This window comes from Rhinatrema bivittatum, chromosome 5, assembly GCF_901001135.1.
Source record: "Rhinatrema bivittatum chromosome 5, aRhiBiv1.1, whole genome shotgun sequence".
Classification (NCBI taxonomy): domain Eukaryota; kingdom Metazoa; phylum Chordata; class Amphibia; order Gymnophiona; family Rhinatrematidae; genus Rhinatrema; species Rhinatrema bivittatum.
This window is the reverse complement of record NC_042619.1, coordinates 215110678-215131228: the sequence shown is the minus strand read 5'-3', so window position 1 is coordinate 215131228 and position 20551 is coordinate 215110678. Positions and strand designations below refer to the sequence as shown.

The 20551-nt window shown below is 49.1% G+C and overlaps 1 protein-coding gene across 1 annotated transcript in view; it reads left to right on the top strand.

The window, feature by feature from the left end:
- Nucleotides 1-20551, top strand: part of USP9X (ubiquitin specific peptidase 9 X-linked) — a 723495-nt gene that overhangs the window by 477817 nt on the left and 225127 nt on the right. Inside the window, 2 exon segments of the mRNA XM_029603145.1 lie at nucleotides 5988-6042; nucleotides 6045-6194. Coding sequence (XP_029459005.1) covers nucleotides 5988-6042; nucleotides 6045-6194 — 205 coding nt within the window.

The window sequence follows — 20551 nt, the reverse complement described above, 5'->3', positions numbered from 1 at the left end:
ATCCTACTAAATCGCCTAGCAGAAATCGGATTAACAGGATCTGCACACAGCTGGTTTAACTCCTTTCTAAGTAACAGAAGCTTCAAAGTAAAAATCAATAACAACGAATCCCCAGATGTCAAATCAACATTAGGAGTACCACAAGGCTCTTCCTTGTCACCCACACTATTCAATATATACCTCCTGCCCCTCTGTCAACTGCTTACGGACCTAAAATTAAAATTCTATCTCTATGCAGATGACGTACAGATTCTGATTCCCATTACAGAATCTCTCCCTAAATCTCTCGCCTTTTGGGAAATCTGCCTCAAATCTATAAACAGTCTGCTCACCAACTTGAATCTAGTTCTGAATGCAAATAAGACTGAACTCCTAATCATCTCCTCGGACCACTCGGCCTTAATCAATCCACCAGCAGGCAACACCCAGATCACGCAAGTAAGGGACCTTGGAGTAATCATTGATAACCGTCTGAATCTTAAGAAAGCCATCAATAACACTACCAAGGACTGCTTTTATAAATTACAAGTCATGAAAAGGCTCAAACCCCTCCTCCACTTCCAAGATTTCAGGACAGTGCTCCAAGTCACACTCTTTTCCAAAACAGATTACTGTAACTCTCTTCTCCTCGGGCTCCCTACTTCATCTATCAAACCATTACAGATGCTCCAAAATGCGGCGGCAAGAATCCTGACTAATACCAACAGAGGAACACACATCACTCCCATACTACAGAACCTGCACTGGCTGCCAATCAAATATAGAATATTACACAAGGCTCTCACTATAATCCACAAAGTCATTCACAACCAACAACAACTAGACCTCCAGATTCCCCTCAAATTATACTCATCAGACAGACCGATTCGAGAAGCATATAAAGGCACCCTGCAACCCCCTACAACGAAATCTACTCGCCTATCATCTACCAAAGAACGAACCTTCTCTACAGCTGGCCCAACCATCTGGAACAAGATGCCCACAGAACTCAGATTAGAACCATGCCCGTTTACCTTCCGCAAAAAACTTAAGACATGGCTCTTCATCCAGGCCTTCACTTAACCTACAGTTCCAGCAATTCCTCACTAATTCAGACACTGACTCCTACCTAAACTCTCTGACAAGTGTAGCCTATACACTTATGCCTCTTCTCATCATATTATTGTATTATCTAATTTGTTCAGTTATGCCTTCTATCGCTCCGGCTATCCTAGCCCTCCAGGTTAATACCCCTTGTTATATGTAACTTTCATTTCTTGTTATATGGTTGACTTTGTTATTCCCCTCATGTTATCTGTAAACCGATCTGATATGAATTTTCTTTCATGAAGGTCGGTATATAAAAATGTTAAATAAATAAATAAATAAATCTCCGACCATTCACCCATCTGGCTTGACCTGCTGGGGTCTGATAATACTTCTATGCCCCACTCCTGGAGGTTTCCCTATTTTTTTAGCAGATGACTCCCACTTCCACGACTTTCTTCGGGCTAAGTGGAAAGACTATGCAGAGCTGAATGGGGCTCACTCAGACAACCCGGTGCTATTCTGGTATGCGGACAAGGCGGTCTTATGGGGAGATGATATATCATAGCTGGCCCACTGCAGGAAGATTTTAGATAAGGGACTGTTGGCCCTTAGTACCCAGTTGCATCAGGCCAAAAAAGCTCTAATTACAGCTCATATACAGACCGCTCGTGAGCGTTATCTGTCCATACAGGCTGAACTTAATTCCCCCCTGCACCAACAGGCAAAGAAAAGTATTTTATACTATCAATTTAAATTGTACCAATATGGGAATAAGTCCGGTAAGCTGTTAGCGAATTGGTTAAAATTACCCGAGCATCACGGCATGTCGCAGTGCTGCAGACATCGACGGGTAAAGTGGTAAATGATACTCCTTCCATATTGGAGAGTTTTCAGGCCTATTACACTCACCTTTATCGATCCGAGGGAAGGACGCCACCCGATATGCTACCTTTAAATCCCGTATTACCACGCCTGCGATTAGTGGGGCCCAGCGCTCTTGGTTGAATAGGCCAATTTTGGTGGAAGAGGTCACCTTGGCTATAAGGCAAGCAAAGTGCCTCAAAGCTCCTGGGCCCGATGGATTTACAGCGGCGTTTTACCAAGCAGTAGGCAAACAGGTAGAGGTTCCTTTAGCACGCATGTTTAACTCACTTATAGACATTGGGGAATATCCCCCACACACGAACACAGCCCAACTAACCCTTATTCCTAAACCCGGGAAGGATCCGTTGGCCCCGGCATCCTATCGCCCCATCTCTTTATTAAATTTGACCAATAATTAATGGCTAAAATCTTAGCAGACCAGTTGGCCACCATGTTGCTCTCGTTAGTTGCCCCAGGGCAAGTGGAGTTTGTACGCAAACGATATGCATCCACCAATATTCGCAAGGTGCTTCATGCTATAGCTTTATGCACCAGAATAGAAGAGCCCTTTTTAGTAGTCAGTTTTGATGCTGAAAAGCATTTGACAGGGTCGAATGGGATTATTTGTTTCATTGCCTGGCGGATATCGGACTGGGGTTTTTTTGTTTTTTTTTACGATGCCATACGAGTCCTCTACAGGAACCCATGGCAGTTATAGGGGTGAATGGAGCTTTTTCGAGCCAATTCCCAATACTTCGGGGTACTAGGCAAGGCTGTCCTTTCTCCCCTGCTTTTTTTGTTGACCCTAGAACCTTTACTACTTAACATTCAGGCTTCCCATTCTATAAAAGGGATTAGGTTTGGTGACTCTATATTTAAATATGCGGCATTAGCCGATGACATCTTAGTTTTTTTGACAGAGCCCAAACGCTCTCTTGCTAGTTTGTTGGCCATGTTTCAGGAATTTGGGGCCTTTTCTGGCCTCCGCCTCAATCATGATAAATCTGAGGCCCTGGCGTTTCCAGATACCTTAAAAGCGTGCTGGGCCAGCAATTTTCCATTACGATGGGCTGATGGGGCGTTCCACTATTTAGGGGTCCAGTTAACCATAAATTTGACACAGCTGTATGGTTTAAATGTAGGCTCTGTCCTGCGGCACTCTGAGTAAACTGAGTGCTTGGCAAAACTTGCCCCTTTCCCTGGCAGGTCGAATAAATTTGTTTAAGATGATTCTCCTACCAAAATGATTGCATCTGCTACAGAATCTGCCCCTGCGGCTTAAACTGAAGGATATTACTTCCCTGAACCAAGCCATACGTTCCTTTATTTGGCAAGGGAAGAAACCGTGAGTGCCTCTGAGATGGCTGCAGAGTCGATGGGGTGGGGGCGGCTTCGGGTCCCTGACATGGGTCAGTATAATCTGGCTTGTAACCTTTGGATCTTACGGAACAGGATATTGGGCAGCTCCATTTTTGTTAATATCGAGGTGGAACGGGCGTTGGTGTACCCTTTGCACTTATGTTATGTGTTGCAGACCCCCACTTCTGCCCTCCCGATAACATTGCAGCACCATGTTTTGCTGGACCCTTTACGCAAGACCTGGATTCAAGTTACTAAAAAGTTGGACTTATCTCCCCTTTGCTCTTATCTCCTTCCAGTCCAGGGTAACTATGCATTTACACCTGGTCTACAATCGGGAGCGTTTCGTGTTTGGGAGGGAAGGGATCTCTGTCAGCTGGGGCACCTTTTGGACGGGGAGGGGAAAATTCTTCCGTTTCAGGAATTGGTAGATCTATACGGGCTGGTCCAGTCGCAAGTCTTCCCCTAACTGCAAGTACGGATTTATGTACTTACGTTGCCATGGGCCTCATGCTCCCCCAGCGTTTTCAATAAACTAAATGCTTTGTTACTGTTGGAGGCACCCAGGTGCCCCTCCTTATCGGCTTACTACAAGGGTTTGGGGCGGCTGGGCATTTCTGAAGCCTGTACAATTATAGCAGACCGATGTAACAAGGACAAGATATTTACAGTGACCCCAGCGGTCATTCAAGCTGTTTTTGGCCAGATATCATCCACCTCCATTAATATGTACTTTAGGGAGATGCAATATAAACTTATTTGTCGGGCCTTTGTTTCCCCACAGGTTCATTACATGTCTAGGCTCTCAGATTTTGCTTGTTGTGTTAAATGCCATGCCGATAAGGGGTCTCTTTCTCATTTGTTCTGGGCGTGACCTGTGATAAAGCAGTTTTGGACTAGAATTGTAACCTACCTAACTACTATACTCAAGGCCCACTGTCTCTTACACCCACGTTGCTGTTATTCGATTGCTTCTCCAATATATCCATCAAGGAGCATGGACAGCGCCTCTTCATAAAAAAGGCAAGCATGGTCGTCAGGCGGCTTATACTTTCGCACTGGACAGTGGCGGCCGCTCCCTCTTTCTGGCAATGGAGGAATGGCCTCCACCACATGCTGCAAATGGACAAAATGGTCTCCAGGAGTTCTCCACACTTACGACGGAAATTCTTACTAATTTGGAATAACTACATCCAATCTTTATCACCACGAGCTAGGAGCTTGGTCCTGAATGATTGAATGCATCATGGCACAAGGGACGCTGACACTGATCCATGAACGTCAGACTGGGGGGGACTGAGGGGGGGGGGGGCGGTATTGCTATCTATGCAGTTGAATGTTCTGTTCCTATAAACAAAATTTGGTCTCTGTATTGATGTGCCCTGAGTAGGACTGAGAGTCCAAGTCCCTCGGGATTCTGTCGTTGCTTTTACTAATAAAAATTGTTTCAACTAAAAATATAATATTTAATTGATTTATAATTCATCTTTCAGGCACTTCAAAACAGATTACATTTGGGTACTGTAGGTATAAAAAAAATCATGCAGTAGATAGCATAAACAATATATTAAATAAGCAATTGTGAATATTAAGAACCTTGCTCTTCGTTAGGCTGTAAAATATTAAAGCTATTGCATCCCAATATGCTGTGGATAATTTAATTTTCTCTGACCTATTAACAGAAATTCTACATATTACTGGTGCATTACTACTACATATCTTATATGAAACAAAGGAAATTCTTGTCTTTGTATTAACAGGTCACACAGTTTTATGTTGAAACTGGGTAGTTAGGATTGGTCTAGAGTTTGGTACCTAAGATTTAATGCTAAAAAATGCAAGATCGTGTATTTGGGTTGCAAAAATCCAAGGGAGTAGTACATGATAAAGGATGAAATTTTTCTATACACAAAAGAGTGGGATATGGGGGTGATTCTGATGATCTCAAGGTAGCCAAACAGGTCGATAAGGTGACAGCAAAAGCCAGAAAGATACTTGGATGTATAAGGAGAGAAATGGTTAGGAGAAAAAAGGTTATATTTCCCCTCTATAAATCCCTAGTTCATTTGGAATACTGTGTACAATTTTGGAGACCACACCTTCAAAAGGATATAAACAGGATAGTCAGTCCAGAGAATGGCTACTAAAATGGTCATTGGTCTTCATTGTAAAGTGTATGGGAAGAGACTTGATCTAGACATGTATACTGTAGAAGAAAGATGGGATCAGGAAGATAAGATAGACATTTAAATGCCTTCAAGGTATCAGTATGCAGGAAGCGGGCCTCTTTAGTGGAAAGGAGGTTCTGCAACAAAGGGTCATGAGTTGAAGGTAAAAAGAGGTAGACTCCGGAGTAATCTAAGGAAATATTTTTTTACAGAAAGGATGGTGGTTGCATGGAACAGCCTCCCAATGGAGATGGTGGAGACAAGAGCAGTATCTGAAATCAATAAATTATGGGACAAGCACAGGGGATTTCTAAGGAGTGGTGGGCATTGTAGAGCTGAGCAGTTGGTGTAGCTGGGCAGACTAGCTAGACCATGTGTTCTTTTTTGCTGTTATATTTCTGTGATGATATGCTGAGACAAGAACAGTAGTATGGCAGCCAAGGTATTTGCTGGCCTGTTGCCAGTTTATAGTATATAAGGAATGATATGCCTAGGTAGGATTTTTATTTGGTACCTAAATGTATTATATCTTGATTGGTAATGGATTTATCTCTTCTTATTTTTCAGGAATTGATAGATGACTTTATCTTCCCAGCTTCCAATGTGTATTTGCAGTACATGAAAGTGGAGAATTGCCAGCAGAGCAGGCCATACCAGTCTGCAGCTCACCAGCTACCATCAATGCTGGATTTGAACTACTAGTAGCCTTAGCAGTGGGATGTGTCAGGAACCTCAAACAGATTGTAGATACTTTGACTGACATGTATTACTTAGGTAATAACTAACTTATGACATTTCTAGCCATTTTTAGTGAATTGTGTGACTTAGTTAAATATCCATGCCAAGCCTTGGGGATGGGGGGAGGGGAGTGTTAGTTTGTAAAAGTTCAGCTTGATAGGTAAAGATAAAGTCAAAAACAATCAATGAGCATTATGTGAAAAGATGACAAATAGGGAACAATATTACAGTATTTTAGTCCCCAATTTGAGGGAACCATAGAAACTAAAGACTGGTGAGCCTGACTTCAGTACTGGGAAAAATCATGGAATCTATTCTAAAGATCAAAATCACAGAACATATAAGTAGACATGGTGTAATTGGACACAGCCAACATGGAGAGAAGTCTTGCTTCACAAATCTGCATTTTTGAAGAGGTTAATAAGCGTGGATAAACTGGTAGATGTAGTGTATTTGGATTTTCAGAAGGCGATAACAAAGTCCCTCATGAGAGGCTTCTAAGAAAACTAAAACGTCATGGGATAGGAAGTGATGATCTGTGGATTGCAAACTGGTTAAAAGACAGGAAACAAAGTAGGTAGGATTAAATGGTCTGTTTTCTCAATGGAAAAAGGTAAACTATGGAGTGCCTCAGGGATTTGTATTTGAACCAGTGCTTTTTAATATATTTATAAATGATCTGGAAAGGGGTACGATGAGTGAGGAGATCAGATTTGTAGATGACACAAAATTCACTGTAGTTAAATCACAAGCGAATTGTGATAAATTGCAGGAGGACTTGCGAGATTAGAAGATTGGGCATCCAAATGGCAGATGCACTTGTCCACATTAAATTTGAAGGTGCTGCATTTAGGGAAAAATAACCCATACTGTCAGGGCCGGTGCAAGAGGATTTGGCGCCCTAGGCGAGCCTTCTCCCTTGCGCCCCCCCCGGGGTCACGCCGCCACTCTCCAGTCTCGGCCCCGACTCCTACCTCATTCTCTATCACACCCGCCGACTGTGTGATTTTCTGGGTCACGAGCAGGTTGGGCACTGCTCGCGGCCCGCCAAATCTCCACTTCTCTTTGCCACCGCTTGTAGCCCCATATGGCTCACACCCAGTGGCGCACCAAGGGTCTCCGGCGCCTGGGGGCCAATGCATGTGTGTGCCTCTCCAGCAACCCCCCGTAATCCTTCTTGTACTAATGCTTAAGGTCACAGAAAATCAGTGGCGTCTCTAGACAGAAGAATTGTTGGGGGGGGAGCCAAAATGACATTTCTTCATCACACCCACCTCTATAGCATGGATCCTGCTTTCAAATTGGTTATAAAAAAAAAAGTGTTAATAAAAAAGTCCAAAGGGTCTTCTGCGTAATTTTAAAAAGCTGGCCAGTTTCACACTATAAAATTATTTGATAGCCTCATTCAACTAATTCTATATGGCTAGGAGAGTGAAGTCTGGAATATATAGGAAGGGACAGAATGTCAATATAAATCCTGAACCTCCAGTTCTGTAACTCTGCATCCACTGAAATTCCCCCAAACAATGGAGCTTGGATGTTTCTCTTACAGCTCATCATACTAAAAGATATTTTCAAATTCTGGTGTCACCTCACAGTAACAGCAGCACAAACACTTTCCACTGCCAGGCACGTTGTGAACACACAAAACCTCGCAAAAAAGACACTCAAAATCTATACTGCAATCCCATTGTAACATAACAGTAACACCAAGGACCCAAACAACAATAACCCTACCTGTGAATAAGCAAGGGTAAATATTACACTGGGTCCTAGAATACCAATACACCACCTACTGAGGAAACAAAACAAACCCGATTGCTATAGATCCCTATACAGACACTATATGCTAGCAGAATCTCTCAACATGGTCACACACATGGAGCAGAGACAGACCCTCACCAAATACAGAATAAAGCCACATAAAGTATAAATAGAAATGTGCAGACAAAAACTGAACTGTAAAACGCATCATGCCAGACTCTATACAGTGTAACAGTGGAAAAACAAAAATGTCACCATTCCTCATGAAACAATCAATAAAATCAAGATATATAAATCATTAATCATAATTATAAAACCATACAAATAAAATAATTTCAAAACAGATGATGAATAGAATATCCAATAATTAAAAACTCATGCAAATTTTGAAAGCTTTACCAAACACCAATAAAATATTTCAAACAGCAGACATATGACACACTACCCAATAATTAAAATGGTAGTCAATCAAGAAAAATGAACTTAAAAAGCCACCTTTACTTACCCTCTCCAGCAGTTCTCCTACTCCTTTCCCTTGCAGGCCACACCAGAAGTGGCAGTAGCTGCTGAAGCTGTCCTCACAGTCCTCTTCCTTAGGGTCCACAACCAGTCTCTTCTCTCTCTCTCTCTCTCTCTCTCTCTCACACACACACACATCAGTCACACCCTCAGGACCAGTTTCTGACTCTCACACATCAATCATCTCTCCAACCAGTCTCTCTCGCTCACACACACACAAGCACACACATACCAGTCATCTCCCTGATCAGTCTCCCTCACACATACACACGTCACCTCTCTGGCCAGTCTCTCTCAATCACACAATGATCTCGCACTCTCTTACTTACACAGGCTTTCAATCACACACATGCTCTCTCTATTTCACTTACACACAAGCTCTCAATCACACACATGCTCTCTCTATTTCACTTACACACAAGCTCTCAATCACACACATGCTCTCTCTATTTCACTTACACACAAGTTCTCAATCACACACATGCTCTCTCTATTTCACTTACACACAAGTTCTCAATCACACAATGCTCTCTCTATTTCACTTACACACAAGCTCTCAATCACACACATGTTCTATCTCACTTACAAACAGGCTCAATCGCACACATGCCCTCTCTCACAGCCACAAGCCAGCCAAAAACATGCTCCATCTCTCTTGCACACACACATTGACACACACAAGCACCCTCCCTGACTCACATATACACCACACACATATAGAAGCACTCTCCCTGTCTCACATACACATTACACTCTCACAGAAGCACCTTGCTTTCAGACTTGCATGATTTTTCACTTTTACTAAAAGTGAAAGTAATGCTCCCAACCGTTAAATAAGAAAACCACATTCCTATCAGAAGGCGAAATGACACCCTTCCTTCAGGTTCTGTCCTCCCAAGGGACAGCGACCCACATCGTACAGCTTCTCTTGTTTTACACTTTCAGGCAATAAAGCAAGTGTCTTTCTTCAAACTATCAGGCGTATGATTATTCATGTGGGAGATATAGAACAGAAAGACATCTTTAGTCAGCTTCCCTTTTAAATGGGAAGATTCAGTCTTAGTCATTTAACAATATACACTTTCTAAAAGCTTAAAAAAAAAAAATAAAGCAAAACCGTTTCAGATTGGAACTATTCTAGTCTTCATGCTTAAATTATGCTTCAAAAAAAACTCCACCTGGCATCAATATCTTAAATTTGTGATTTTGCTGAGATGAATATTTTAAATACTTTGATGTTTGTTACTTTAGTATTTGCCTCTACCCACTTTATGACATTTTATTTTCCAGAAGAGGGATGCTTAAAATTCAGTAAAATTATGTAAATATCGTATACATACACATACATACATACATATACACACACACATACACAAGATCGGCGCAGCTGGTCTAGCTGATCACGTGGCTGAAGAAAGGAAGATCAGCGCATCCAGAGACAAGCGCCGAGACTTAGGGGTACCGCAGCAGGCAGGCAGCCAGCCCCCGACTCGCCCTGCCTCCCCCTCCAGTGCCACCCTCCTGACACCCCCCCTGGTGGTCTAGTGGAGGGCCCAGGAGCGATCTGACGCTCCCGGGGCCTCGATTGCTACTAAGCAAAATGGTGCCGGTGGCCTTCAGCCCCTACCATGTGACAGGGGCTACCGGTGCCATTGGTTGATCCCTGTCACATGGTACGGGCTAAAGGTCACCGGTGCCATTTTGCTTAATGGCAGCTGAGTCCCCGGGACCGCAGATCGTTCCCGGGTCCTCCACTGGACCACCGGGAGGGGGGGGGGGCGGCGTCAGGAGGGTGGCACTGGGGGGGGCGGCAGGGCGAGTCGGGGGCTGGCAGAATTTTGAAAGGGTACTTTTTGCCCTTTCAAAATTCTGCTGCCTGCCGCGGCACCCCCTACATCTCGGCGCCCTAGGCACAGGCCTAGCTCGCCTAGTGGTTCCGCAGGCCCTGCATACTGTTGTTCCACGATGTTAAGTTCCATATTAGGAGTTGCTAACCAGGAAAAAGATCTAGGCGTCATAGTGGATAATATATTGATATTAGTGGCTCAGTGTGCTGTGGTAGGCAAAAAAGCAATAAGAATTTTATGAATTATTAGGAAGGGAAAGGTGAATAAAATGGAGAATGTCATAATGCTTCTATATTGCTCCATGGAGAGATCATACCTTAAATACTGTGCGCAGTTCTGGTCGCCACATCTCAAAAAAGATATAGTTGCATTAGAGAAGGTATAGATAAGGGGACCAAAATGATAAAGGGCGTGGAAAAGTTCCCATATGAAGAAAGGCTAAAGAGGTTAGGACTGTTCAACTTGAAGAAGAGATGGCTGGGGGGGGGGGGATATGATAGAGGTCTATAAATGTGAATCAGTTATTTACTCTTTCCAATAATACAGGGACTAGAGGGCACTTCATGAAGTTAGCAAGTAGCACATTTAAAACAAATCAGAGAAAAGTTTCACTCAACACACAATTAAGCTCTGGAATTCATTGCCAGAGGATATGGTTAAGGCAATTAATGTAGTTGAATTTAAATTTAAAAAAGGTTTGGATAAGTTCCTGAAGGTGAAGTCCATAAACTGCTATTCCTGTACATACCCGGATCAGTCCAGACAGTGGGTTGAGCCTCCTTTCCAGCAGGTGGAGACAGACTAAAACTTGAAGGATGCCCTATATCAGGACAGAGCCTATCCTCTAACCCTTCAGTATTCGTCTGTCTCCAGCAGGTGTAGCATCTCCCCTTCGGTTCTCTGCTGTAGGCTAGTCAGCCTTTTCTTCTGTCTTTTGCTAGGCTCAAGCAACTATTTCTTTTGGTTCTTGCTTGTTTAAAAAAAAACAGAGAAAGGGAAGTTGCCTTTTTTTTAGTGATTTTTCCTTTTTCTGTGTGGGAGACGGTTCCGTCTCCCAGCTCTTGCCCGGCTCAGGGGGGCTTTGCCCCTTTTGCAGGAGGGGATTCCCTGCATAGCCTGAGTCCGTGGACGATTCCAGGTGTGGGGACAGAGTCTCTCTGGGTTTCGTTCCCCCCCATCTGGCTGCCGAGAGGGTTTAGAACCCGCTGCTGCGCTCAGTAAAAAAAAAAAAAAGTTTTAAACTTTAAATAAGTTGCAGGTACTCACCTACCTCTAACTTATTTGCAGCAGTTGACCAGCATTTTTTCTTTTTTCTGGTCTGGTCAGAGCAGGCCTTGAACCGGCAGCCAGACAAGCAGGAAGGCAGCAGGTTTCCCTCCTGATCTCTCCTGCTGTGCAGGCTGTCAATCAAACCTTTTTTTCTGCTTTTTTTTTTCTTCAGCCGAGGCTCGGCTATGTCCCGGCAGGCAGCCTGCCTTTCTTGTGGGCTGCCCTCTTCGCGTGTTTCGCGGCAGGGTCTCTGCACTGCTTGCCTGCCGGGTGGGGAAGGTCCCTCCTTGGCAGGACAAGAAAATTTAGCCCAGGGCTCCACTTCTCCCGGCATGGCCAGGCCTTTCCCGGGTCGGCAGAGCCCGGGAACAGCGGCCATATTGGATTTTTCATCGGGGCCGATTTCAGTGCTCCCTGGGGCTGGGGGGCCAGATTTTTTTGATTTAACCCCCGATTTGGCCCCCGCGGGTCCCCAGGAGGGGGTCCTGACCCCTCCTCTTCTCCCCCCCCCCCCCCCCCCCCAGCAAATCCAGGGTCCCTTTTTCGGCGGATTTCGTTCTCCTCATGCACAAATCTTATTTAGCTAGCTTGCATGAGCAGGACGAAAGCCCCCCGCCCCCCCCCCCCCCCCCCGCCAAAAATCCCTGGCTCAGCACCGTTGACCGCTGGACCGGCTGCGGAGCCCCAGGTGCCAGTTCAGGTGCGGGTGGTCCCGGGGTGCCCCCCCTTCCTCCCCCCCGGTGTCTCTCAGGTCCTCGGACCCTGCCGCTTCCTCAGATTCGGCGGATGCCCCCCCCTAGAGGGGGGATGACCCTAGAGCCCTTCATCTTTTTCGTAAGGAGGAATTGGAGCCCCTCCTTACCTTTGTTCTGCAGGAGCTGGGTCTGGAAAGTCCTTCCGTGGATAATCTCATGGCCTCGCTCCCTAAGGATATGAACCCGGTCCTGGGGGGGGGCTCCGGGCTCCGGCCTCGGCCTTTCCCTTCCACCCCATGCTCAAGCTCCTTATCCTGCGGGAATGGGAGGCCCCCGAGGGTGCGCTCCGGGTGGGGCGTGCGATGGATAAGCTCTATCCCCTCCCGGAGGAAGGTTTGGAGCTGCTGCGATATCCCTCGGTGGATTCTTATGTCTCTGCGGTGGCCAAACACACCACGATTCCGGTGGAAGGTTCCACGGCTCTGAAGGATCCACAGGATCGTAAGTTAGAGGCTCACTTGAAGTGCATCTTTGACGTTTTGGCCCTCTGGGTCTGGGCGTCTTGCTGTAGCAGCCTCATGATGCAGGCAGGCCTTCAGTGGGTTCAACAGTTACTCTGCGCCCGGGATCTTCCGCCAGCAGAGGCAGAGCAAGCCGAACGTCTGGAGGCTGTAACCGCCTACGTATCGGACGCCCTGTATGATCTGGTCCGTGTGCAGGCGAAGGCGATGGTTTCGGCGGTGGCTGCCCGGAGGCTCCTTTGGCTACGCCATTGGTCGGCTGATCAGTCGTCGAAGACTCGGCTGGGCACGCTGCCCTTCAAAGGTAAGATGCTCTTTGGAGAGGATCTCGAGAAGCTTATGGACTCCTGGGCTGACAACAAGGTCCATAAGCTTCCAGAGGACCGCCCTAAGTCTTCCCGGTCCTTCGCGCCCTCCTGCTCTCGCTTCAGGGGCCAGCATCGCTTCGCTTCTCGGGGGCGGGGCGGTTTCGCGAGGGGTTCTTCTCGTGCTCAGTCCTGGTCGCGGTCCTTTCGTGATTGCCAGCCCGTGCGTGCCACCTCTAAACCTGCCAAGCAATGAAGTTCAGCTGACCCATTCCTCGGTTCCTTACCTCGGCAGACGCCTCTCCCTGTTCTTCGAGGAATGGGTCAAGATCACATCGGATCTGTGGGTCCTCGACATTATCAAAGACTGGTACGCTTTCGAGCTCGTCAGGGAACTGCCGGATCTCTTTCTTTTCTCGCCTTGCGGATGGGCCAAGAGGGAAGCGGTGGTCCAGACTCTCTCCAAACTTCTGGATCTGGGGGCAGTGGTCCCAGTTCCAGAAAGGGAGGTTGGCACCGGCCAGTATTCTATTTACTTCACTGTGCCCAAAAAGGACAGGTCCTTCCGCCCCATCCTGGACCTCAAGAGGGTCAATCGGCCCTCAAGATCCCCCACTTCCGCATGGAAACCTGCGTGCGGTCATTGCGGCGGTCCGCCCCGAAGAGTTCCTTCCTTCTCTCGATCTCGCAGAAGCGTACTTCCACATTCCCATCCACCGCGACTACCAGAAGTATCTCCGATTCCACATCCTCAACCAGGACTTCCAGTTTCGAGCTCTCCCCTTCGGCCTTGCGACTGCTCCTCACACCTTCATGAAGGTCATGGTAGTGGTAGCGGCGACTCTGTGCCGGGAGGGGATTCTCATCCACCCCTATCTGGACGATTGGCTCATCAGGGCCAAGTCAGAGACCTCTTGCCAATGGGCGGTGGATCGCGTCTTGGAGCTCCTTGCCTCTGGGTGGATAGTGAACTTTTCCAAGAGCAAGCTTCAGCCCTCCCAGGAGTTGGAATTCCTGGGAGCCCATTTCGACACCCGAGTAGGCAAGGTTTTCTTACCACGGGCGTGCACCCTCAAGCTGATCGATCAGGTCCGGAATCTGATTGCGCTACCCTCCCCGACAGCCTGGGATTATTTTCAAGTCCTGGGATCCATGGCTTCCACCATCGACCTTGTCCCCTGGGCCTTTGCTCATATGCGTCCGTTGCAGAAAGCTTTGCTATCCCGTTGGCAGCCAGTGTCAGAGCAGTTTCACATAGTCCTTCTGTTCTTGGATTCTACTGCCGACGAATTACAGTGGTGGCTGTCTCTTCCTCATCTTCTACAAGGGATGCCTCTTCAAGCTCCACAGTGGACGATAGTGACCACGGACGCCAGCCTGTTGGGCTGGGGTGCGGTCTGCCTTTCTCAATCCACCCAGGGAACATGGTCGCAGACTCAGTCGCGCTGGCACATCAATCGACTGGAAACCTTGGCGGTCCGCCTGGCTCTTCAGGAGTTCCTTCCCTGATCCGCGGCAAGGCGGTAAGAGTCATGTCCGACAACTCCACCACAGTGGCCTACATCAATCGCCAAGGGGGCACTCGCAGTCCCCTGGTAGCCTTAGAAGCCAGCCATCTCCTCTCTTGGGCGGAGCGTCACCTACAGTGCCTTGTGGCCTCTCACGTCGCAGGCAAGGAAAATGTTCAAGCCGACTTCCTCAGCTGGCAGTCGCTCGATCCGAGAGAGTGGGAGCTCTCGGACGCGGCCATGGCTCTAATAGTGGACAGGTGGGGTCCTCCTCACCTCGACCTGATGGCGACTCTGCGCAATGCCAAGGCCAATCGGTTCTTCAGCCGCTGGAGGGAGCACGGCGCAGAGGGCGTGGATGCTCTGGCTCTCCCTTGGCCAGCGGACGTCCTTCTGTACGTGTTTCCCCCGTGGCCACTGGTTGGAAAAGTTCTCAGGAGAATCGAGCTCCACCGGGGTCCGGTGATTCTTCTCGCTCCCGAGTGGCCACGAAGACCGTGGTTCGCGGATCTCATCAATCTAGCGGTGGACGGGCCCCTGCGCCTCTGTCATCTTCCTCGTCTCCTCCGGCAGGGGCCTGTATTTTTCGACCAGGCCGATCGCTTCTGTCTAGCGGCCTGGCTTTTGAACGGCGTCGCCTGAGGCGCAAGGGTTATACGGAGGGAGGGGTGATCTCCACCCTGCTGCGAGCCCGGAAGCAGTCGACTTCTCTGGCCTATGTGCGAAGTCCGGTGTTCCGGCACGCTCCGCCTCGATTCCTTTGGTCCTTTCTTTTCTTCAGAATGGTCTCTCTAAGGGCCTCTCCTTCAGTTCTCTACGCGTTCAAGTCTCTGCGCTCGGCTCTCTCCTGGGTCGGGTGGACGGTCATTCCTTAGCTGCTCACCCGGACATGATTCGTTTCCTGAGGGGTGTTAGGCACCTTCGTCCCCCCTTTCATGCCACGTGTCCATCGTGGAGTCTCAACCTGGTCCTTCGTGCTCTCTGTATGGCTCCCTTTGAACCTCTTCGCCATGCTACGCTCAAGGATCTAACACTCAAAACTGTCTTTCTGGTCTCTATCTCCTCTGCTCGCCGGATTTCCGAGCTCCAGGCGCTGTCCTGTCGGGAGCCCTTCTTGCGTTTTTCTGATTCCAGGGTCTCTCTCAGGACGGTTCCTTCCTTCTTGCCTAAGGTTGTCTCCGCCTTTCATGTCAACCAGTCGGTAGAACTACCCACGTTCTCTCCGGAGGAGATTGCGGGTACGGCTGGTGGCGATCTTCGTCGGCTAGATGTCAAACGAGTCTTGCTTCGCTATCTCCAGGTCACCAATAACTTCCGCGTATCGGGCCATCTCTTCGTCCTTTGGAGTGGTCCCAACCGGGGTAAACAGGCTTCTAAGACCACAATTGCGCGGTGGTTGAAAGAAGCCATTTCCTCGGCATATCTTTGTCAAGGTCATCTGCTTCCTGAGGGTCTGAAGGCCCATTCTCTGCGTTCTCAGGCTACTTCGTGGGCGGAGAGTCAATCTGTCTCCCTGCAGGAGATTTGCAGGGCTGCCACTTGGACGTGTCTGCACACTTTTGCTCGGCACTACCGTCTGGATGTGCACGCTCCGTTTTTCGGTTCCTTTGGGCGGCAAGTGCTTCGAGCGGGACTGTCTTGGTCCCACCCAGTTTAGGGAAGCTTTGGTACATCCCACTGTCTGGACTGATCCGGGTACGTACAGGAAAGGAAAATTAGTTCTTACCTGTTAATTTTCGTTTCCTAGTGTGTAGCAGATGGACTCAAAACAAGTGGGATATAGTGTGCTCGTGCTAGCAGTTGGAGACGGATCTGACGTCAGCACGGGTACATATACCCCCACAGGAAGTGCAGCAATTCAGTAATTTCCGTCTCCAAAGCAGTTTGGAGCTCCCTCACTCTCGCTGAGCGTGTTTCCAAATTCTACACGACTAAATTCATAGAAGAAACCTACCTGAAGACGAGCCCCGCACTCCTGCGGTGATACCAGTCGGTCCCTCCCCCAGTTGAGTTTCCCGAGGTGATTTCCGTGGTCCCTCGGAGGTAAGTGCCTCGGTCCGGTGGCCGGCTCACGGCAGGGACCTAGCCCCCGAGTGAGAAGGGCTCGGGCGCGGCATAGAGGCAGCCTCGGTCCCGGCGTGGACTTGGCCCCTGAGCAAGACGAGTTCGGGTGCGGCCCAGAGGCAGCGGGTGCACTTCCTCGAGCGCGGCGGTGACGGTACTTACCCTCTCCCCCTGCAGCCGGAGACCGCCCGGGTCGCAACCAGGAAGCGCCGAAGTCAAGGTAAGGCATACATCTTTACTTGTTCTACGAGGAAGTGAGGCTTTGCAGAGCCTGCCTAGGTGGTAATCCACCGCGGAGGTCGCCATTTTCCTGCCTGGTTTGTTCGCCGCCCGTTGTTAGGCGCACACTGTTACGCGCATCCTGTTCCGTGCACACTGTTACGCGCACGGCGTTAGACGCACGCTGTTCGGTGCCCGCTGTTCGGCGCATATTGTTAGGCGCACGGGGTAAAGCACACGTTTATAGGCGCCTGCTGATAAGCGTCCGTTTCTAGACGCACATGGAGCATAAGAGAGCCCAGGCATCAGCGGAGCTGGCCCCTCCAACATCAGGCATGAGCCTCTGCTCAGCATGCAACCTCAGAGCTACACAGAGCGAGGAAGCAGACTCCCTATGTGCCCAATGTGAAGAGGCCCTGGGAGTTCCAGGCCAGGACCGGTCACAGCCCAGCGTACTTGCCAGTTCCTCAGGGAACACCCCGGACCTAGCAGGCAGTAGTGGGCAGCCGGGGACCCCGAGGGACCTGGTACCCCTCAGACCAGATCCTGCTTCGCTTTCCTGGGTGGAATTATTCAAGGGGATTCATGCCTTTGCTCAATGCAGGCTGCTCCCTGAGCGGGTCCATACATACTGGATGACCCGGCCCCTGGACCCTCGAGGCCTAGGCACGGCCACGCGCCACCCGGGACCCCCACTTATGGGGATTCAGATTGCCCTGAGGAAGACGACGAGTCCCCCGAGGAGGGAGAACCTCCCTCGGGGGTTGAACCATATCGGACCATGAGGCGCTTCTTCTTGAGAGGGGATCTACCAGGCCTGATCTCTCAATGCCTGTCGGAACTGGCTCTTCCGGGCCATGCTGCCCCGGAGGAACCGAGAATGAACCCCCTGTTGGAGGGCCTGCGCCAAACATCTCACCATTTTCCCCTCCTACAAATAGCTCATCAGTTAATCGATCTGGAATGGAATACGCCGGAGGCCTCATTCAAAGGGGGTCGGGCCTTGGCTGGCATGTACCCCTTAGACCCGGCAACCAAGGAGAAGCTGGCGTGCCCTCAGGTAGACGCCATGGTTAGCGCAATTGTGAAGCGCACCACCATTCCAGTGGAGGGGGGGGACTGCCCTCAAGGATACACATGACCGGCGCATGGACACCATTCTGAAACAAGCTTTTGAGGTGGCAGCCATGTCCCTACGGATTGCGACCTGCTGCACCGTGGTGACACGTTCCTGTTTATCACAGGCTAGGAGCAACACCCCGGGAGGAGAAATGGAATCAGCTCTCTCATTCCTCACTGATGCAGCCTCCGACCTAGTCCGTACGGCAGCCAAGGGAGTGTAATCCTCAGTGGCGGCCAGGAGACAGCTCTGGCTACATAATTGGTCGGCCGACTCCTCCAAGACGCGCCTCACGAGAATGCCCTTTGAGGGATCCCTCCTGTTCGGCAGTGACCTTGAGAAATTGGCCAATAAATGGGGCGCCTCTCCATTACCCCGTCTACCAGAAGACCGGTCAGGAAGGAACCAGCGCCCCTTCCCCAGACCGTCCAGAGGTAGAAACTCTCAGCGCTTCAACCCTTACAGGACTCGCTACCAAGCACCTCGTTCGCAGGCCAGGAATCAGTCCTTTCGGCCAAAGCACAACAAGAGGGGAACCGGCTCGGGTTCCGGTCCCGGCCGTACCCCACAATGACAATCAGCCGACCCACCGGGGGTCGTGGCCATAGGGGGCAGGCTGTCCCTCTTCTACCGCAGGTGGATTGCGATTACCTCGGATCAGTGGGTCCTCACCATCATCCGAGAGGGGTATTACCTGGATTTTCTTCGGCTTCCACCGGACAGGTTTGTGGAATCTCCTTGTTTGCCCATCAAGAGGACGGCCCTAGAAGTCACTTTGCGGAGGCTCCTGTCCCTAAAGGCCATAATCCCAGTGCCTGCAAGGGAGATGAATTCTGGGCATTATTCCATTTATTTCATCGTGCCCAAGAAGGAGGGCACTTTCCGGCCCGTCCTGGACCTCAAGTCAGTCAACTGATACCTACGGGTCCCCAGCTTTCGCATGGAAACTCTGAGGTCTGTCAAAAATTCAGTACAGCCAGGGGAGTTTCTCACATCCCTAGATCTGTCGGAAGCCTACCTGCATATCCCAATCCATCGGGATCATCAGCGCTATTTACGCTTCAAGGTCCTGGACCAACACTTCCAGTTCCGGGCTTTACCCTTCGGGTTAGCCACTGCGCCGCGGACCTTTACCAAGGTCATAATAGTAGTGGCAGCGTCCCTCAGGAAGGAGGGAATCCTCGTCCATCCCTACCTGGACGATTGGCTGATCCGGGCGAAGTCACCAGAGGAGAGCCGCCAGGCAACCAACAGAGTTATAGCTCTTCTGGAAAGCCTAGGATGGGTTGTAAACTTGAACAAGAGTTCCCTACAGCCTTCTCAGTCGCTGGAATACCTAGGAGTCCGATTCGACACCCAGGAAGACAAGGTCAGCCTGACCTCCAAGAGAAGATCAAAGCTCCGGAATCGTCTGCAGGCCCTGCTGAGCGCCACTCGGCCCACAGCTTGGGATTACTTACAGGTCCTCGGCCTTATGGCATCCACTCTGGAGGTGATACCATGGGCACGGGCTCATATGAGACCATTACAGCGCGCCCTCCTATCTCGATGGAGCCCACGATCACAGAACTACACCACACATCTACCTCTACCAGCCAGAGTGCGGAATCAGATACGGTGGTGGTTGCAGCCCGGCCACATGAGCCGGGGGTCAAGAATGTCCTCCCCAACCTGGACCCTGCTCACTGCGGATGCCAGCCTGAACGGATGGGGAGCACATTGCGAAGAACTCACCGCCCAAGGGCGGTGGAACAGAGAAGAGTCGGGGTGGAACATCAACCGACTAGAGGCACTGGCAGTCAGGCTAGCGTGCCTGCGATTTGCCCACAGACTTCGCAACAGAGCAGTCAGAGTGATGTCAGACAATGCCACCACGGTGGCATACATCAACCGTCAGGGCGGAACCAGAAGCCAACAGGTATCCTTAGAAATAGCCCCCCTGATGACTTGGGCAGAAGCAAATCTCCAGGACATATCCGCCGTCCACATCGCCGGGAAGGACAACGCCGCAGCAGACTTCCTCAGCAGAGAAAGATATATATGTATTGTCTCCCCTATTCATTTGACTGTGTTTATATTGTACCCCATATTTAAATTATGACCTTGAAATATGAATTAGTGAGGTGATCAAATTTGCAGGTGACACAGTTATTCAGAAATTTTAAATCACAAGAGGATTGTGAGAAATTGCAAGAAGACTTTGAAAGCCTGGGAGACTGGGCATGCAAATTGCAGATAACATTTAATGTGACCAAGGGAAAAGTGATGTACTTAGGGAAGAGCCAGTCTAAATTTATAGCTACACAATACAAGCTTCCAAATTAGGAGTCATCACTGAGGAGAAGGATCTAGTGGCATAGTGGTTAATTTGTTGAAATATTCCACTCTGTGTGCAACTACATCTTGATTACTGTGTGCAGTTGTAACACAGTAATATGGTAAATGATAGCAGAAAAAGACCCAATTGTTCCATCCAGTCTTCCCAACAAGCTTTGGGGTAGGTTTTTAAAGTTATGCGCGGGTGTAGATTTGTTTGCGCAACCCGGTGCAAGCAAATCTACG